Consider the following 4,894-nt stretch of genomic DNA (forward strand, 5'->3'; position numbering starts at 1 on the left):
TATAAAGCTAAACCAATATCCATCATCTGACTCTAATAAATTTTGATTGTACGCATCTAAAAGTCTGAATGAGAGGAAGTGTAAGTCCCTTGTGATAACAATGCGCTACAGATGTCATCTGGAGGCCATTAAAAGGCTGCCAGGACACACAGTAATTCTGTCAAGATTACTACCTAACTTTTGCCAGCTCTTTGGGGGTTTTTTCAGCGCGCTCTAATGTCTTTCTTTGCTCTGTGTGTGCTTCTTTCTGTTTCTCAGATAAACACGAAACATTCAAGAGGTTCGGTGCCACCACGGCTGGCGAGGCTAAGGTAGCTCGTTTTGTGTGAAGATGAAGGTGGAAAAAGTGAGGTGGCCTGTCGGGTTGGCTGCTGTCTCTGTCATCGCCGGCCAGGCCGGGTTAGGGCGTATTAACGGCAGCTGATGTATGTGTTTGCATATTTGTGTCAGTAGCACTTTCTCCGAACTACCGTCACGCCAGCAACTCAGTCTGATTTGTGCATGACTGTTTGCCTTGTTGCCATGGCGGCAGTTGGGGCTCTGGGGTAATGGGATGTTTGGTTGTCGTGGTGACTGGGCAGTGATGCAGCCAGGCAGCAATTCTGAGCTGCCAATCAGGTGCTCAGTATTTCTACCGCACAAATGAACTGCATCATGACAAGGATGAGTTTCTTGTTTTTCCATCCCTATTTCTCTTTGTAATTACAACGTACCATGTTACTAACAGCCTATTTTATTTAACGACTTGTTTCCTTTAAATTACTTTTTCTTAATTATTGAGATTCAAAAGATGAGATGGCTTTGATCTCCTGCCCTAGCTCTTTTTTCCCCTTTCACATCAGTTTTTTTAACTTTCATCATGGACGCGAGCCCATTTTTGTGTGTTTGACATTCTTGTTTTGTCTGGACAGGTATTTAAGATTCACAGTAAAACTGATTCGAGACTTATCAACATTAAGATTTCGCACATTTCTAATGGGAAACTGTAATAAATTAGTAAATAAACAAAAAGCAATAGATTTAAACAGTTTGGCTCACTCACTATAACTCACCACAAAGTGAACAAATGGATAGTCCAAACACAGTCTGTATATAAATGATAGCTGTAGACTTCCGGGGCCAGATTTACTAACACTCCACCAGCACGAACAAAAAAAGAAGAGAAGAAGAAACAGTAGTGTTTGTATTTATAAAGACAAAATTGCATTTAAATGGTGGAAACTCAGATTTTTGTGACTGACCCCGTTGCACCAAGTGCACAAACTTCTTTACTAATGTTTGCAAAACAGAATTTATTACTAATTATAACAGACAAAAAACACGTCTTATTATTTGCGCTTGGTTTTGAAATGAACCGACCGTGCCTGTGCTTAGAAAACAGCGCAACTTCTGTAAATCAACCAGAAACTAACCACACCTATGAGAGCTATATGGGGTTTGCACTGACACATTATTTTGCCCCGTTTCAGTGCTGCACCCTTAATCTATCACCAAGGTCTGAGTTGCTAGTTGCAAGTATTTCTTGTTTACAGACTGATGTTCATGTTGCCAATAGACAGGTCGCAGCTTCTGGGTACTACAGGTATTGCTTCCAAGTGTCTACTTTACTGTAACTGACAGAGAAGACTTGCTGTTTAAGTTCAACAGTTTAACTAAAAATTACAACGGTACTGTTGCATCACACTGAATGTAGAAGCATGCAAAAGCTTAATTATTGCTATACGATTTCTCTGGAAACTTAAACTCGACTAAGAAATTACAATCTGAAAATGTCACCACTACTCATTTATTCATCTAATATTACCTCTGACTATGCAGCTGATTCATATATTTACTTCCCCTATTTATGCTGTAATTAGCTCACTTTATGGCTTTGATGATGGATAACACATCATCCGTCTCAATACTTTTTCTTCATTTATTTTTTGAGGGCAGAAAAGGAAGAGAGTTTAAGCAGTCTGACCTGGTCTAGGCTCTGTCTTTTGCTGACAGGACTCTGTGTCCCCTGTCATCACACACACACTGCCCCCATTTTCATGAGGCAGACGGACACACACACACACACACAGTCCCCACTGTTTCTATCACAGCCACTGTCGCAGATACACACACACATGTATGTGGGGGTATTGGAAACCTGATATCTCCCCTGTAGAGCCCCAGATTAGACCCAGGAGACAGGCTGCGTCTGGGTTTATACACACAGACACACATATCCAACAACACAAACACACACACTCGCAGATCAGCCTGCACACCATAGAGACATAGTTCATACATGTGACTTGCCTGGCCTCAGATGTTTATTTTGGCACGGCGCTCTGACAGGCACCGGGTCAAGCACCGATGAGATGAGTAGCAAAGACAAATGTGTGAACATGGTGACACAAACGTGTGCACGTGCGCGTACACGGGACCACACACACACACATTCGTGCATATGTTTCGATGCGTGCAGAAACACAAAGCGGCTAAATGGATAAAAGTCAAAGGGTTGCAAACTGATGTCTCTCAGTCACAAGGATACAATAATAGCCGGTGACTGGATCCGTGATTATCCCATCTGCTTCCTGGTCTTTTAATGAGTGACCAGAAAGAGTTTGAGCCCCGTGGCGCTTTTCCTCGCCTAACGTCCGTTTCTGCCTTAGTTTGTTGTGGTTCATACCTACACAAATGAACACCTGCACTGAGAGTCAGCACTTCGCTTTCTGCAAACGCACAGAAGCTTTAACAATACACAACTTTGTCTCTGATGAGCCGTCTTAGGCAGCATATAAAGTGCACATTGCTGTCAGTTGTGGTTTGCCGTGGCCCAGCTGTATGGGCAAGAAAGCCTCGGCACACCTGAACATTACTGTAATCCACACAGGTGGTTAGACATGGGAATCAGAATAAAGGGAAATACCCTAAGATAGTAGAAGGTCCTTTGTGAGTGTACAAATCCAGTAAAACACTGTCGTCTGTCTCTCGGGTTCACTTTTCCCTTAATAAAAATCACACAGCCAGTTTTAATTATAGACAGTAATCAGTCATTTTTATAAAATGTAATAGTGTCTGCTATGTATTCCCTCTTTGCTTCATATTGTTTAGTTATTTGGGTAATTAATTAGGCCAAAAACAAATTGAAACCTTGTCGGTTGTGCTTACAACAGGCCTGCATTGTGCACTTCTGGTTTATGGCGTAAGCCTGCCCCCTATTGTACAGATCATTATTTAAAGAAAGGCAAAGACAAAACTATTTCCAAACTGAGATGATGAGGTTTGAGCTTAAAATCTGGATTCCGAATTCAAAACTGTTGTTGGTAATCAACAATAACTAAACATGCAGTTGCCATCTTATCTTGGCAGTGACGCACCAGCTCACCTTACAAAGCCCGGGTGTTTCCTTATAACTTGTTATAGTCCAAGAATATTGCAATGAATCCTGAAATCCTAACTCAGTGTTCTTTACAGCAGTGAAAAGGGGAATAAAGGAAAAAGAAATTACTAATGTTGTAAATAAGTATAATTACAAAGCATCCACTGACTGCAATGATACTGATATGAAGATTGCTATGAAGGTTTTAAAAGCATCTCAGAGCCGCTAAAAGTCCACACAATATAAAAATATTTTAAATTGTGTCACTGTATAAAATTGAGGATAGACACCACTTCAAAGATTATAGGCTTGTTTCTAAACTCCCACAATTCTCCAAGCCTCTAAAAAAACTGTTCAATAACCGATTCAACAAATCATTCGATACATTTAAATTACTCCCCGACGGTCAGTATGGATTCAGTTCAACATCACCATCATTAACTGAATCAAGCGAAGAGATTACAAGATGCTATTGTTTAGAAACGGTACGCAATTGGAGGACTTCAAGGTCTTTTAAAAACATTTGATACAATCAGTCATGACATATTAATTACGAGTTATATTGCACTGAGTAAAAAAAACATTTAATTAATACATGTTTTTTGTGAAGCTGTGTGAATACTCCTGTAACTGCTTGGACTCTGTATGTGGTTTCCTCCAGGGTTCTGTATTGGCTCCACACATGATCATTATTTAAATAAATGGTATTTGTAGGATACATGATGAATTAAAATCAGTTTAAGTCAAAGATGTACAAAAATATGGTTTTTACACAGTATAGCGAGAAGTTAGGGCTTTGACCCACTATTTATACACTTTGTGTTTGCACATGTGTATGGATATGTATATATGTCAATCCAAATACACATAACAAGTTTAAAAGGACATATTCATGACTGGATAGGGCATAAACAAGAAGCAAAAATGATGCTTATTAGTTAGTTATTACTATTTTAAAAAAACATTAGCTTGTTGATGCCCTCGGGTGACACTGCATTAAAAACATTATGTGTAAACACAGTCAGCCATGCCATCCATAAATGCAGGTTACAGCTCTATCATGCAAAGAAGCAAAGATATGTGAAAATGCCCCAGAAACACTGCTGTATATTATATTTGCTTTGAATGCACTGAAAAAGCAGAAGCTTTCAGCTCCCCTCTTATTCAGAAATTGGCATCAGATGTCTTTCTGACGCAACCCAAAAATGCTAACAATTACAAAGTTCTACAAATTTAAGTACTGACAAGTTAACTGGTAAGTTACCTCCTACACTGAACAGATTTATCATCACTCTGAAAATGTTTATGACTAGGTGATGATGCCAAGTCTGTTTACTCACTCTGGCCTGTAGACAGGCAGCCAGTAGACAAGCCTCCCTCCCATGACCAGGTGGTGGGCGGAGAAGTTTAACAGATCTGTGAAGATGTCACTCAGGTGGTACGCCTGTGAGACTGGGACGTGAGACTCTTCAAAACTGTGCAGAATATTGAAATAAAAATACAACATTTAGAACAGAGCAGTGATGGCAAAACTTT

General features: G+C 39.9%; 1 protein-coding gene across 1 annotated transcript in view; it reads right to left on the bottom strand.

Annotated features, from left to right (window-relative positions):
• The window catches only part of trmt11 (tRNA methyltransferase 11 homolog), an 11,436-nt gene that overhangs the window by 3,375 nt on the left and 3,167 nt on the right, over window positions 1–4,894 (bottom strand). The window contains exon 11 of the mRNA XM_005743189.1: window positions 4,699–4,833. Within this exon, the coding sequence (XP_005743246.1) occupies window positions 4,699–4,833 (135 nt within the window). The remainder of the gene's footprint in view (window positions 1–4,698; window positions 4,834–4,894) is intronic.

This window comes from Pundamilia nyererei, unplaced genomic scaffold (assembly GCF_000239375.1).
Source record: "Pundamilia nyererei isolate P.nyererei 1_Seehausen unplaced genomic scaffold, PunNye1.0 scaffold00128, whole genome shotgun sequence".
In the NCBI taxonomy this organism is placed as follows: domain Eukaryota; kingdom Metazoa; phylum Chordata; class Actinopteri; order Cichliformes; family Cichlidae; genus Pundamilia; species Pundamilia nyererei.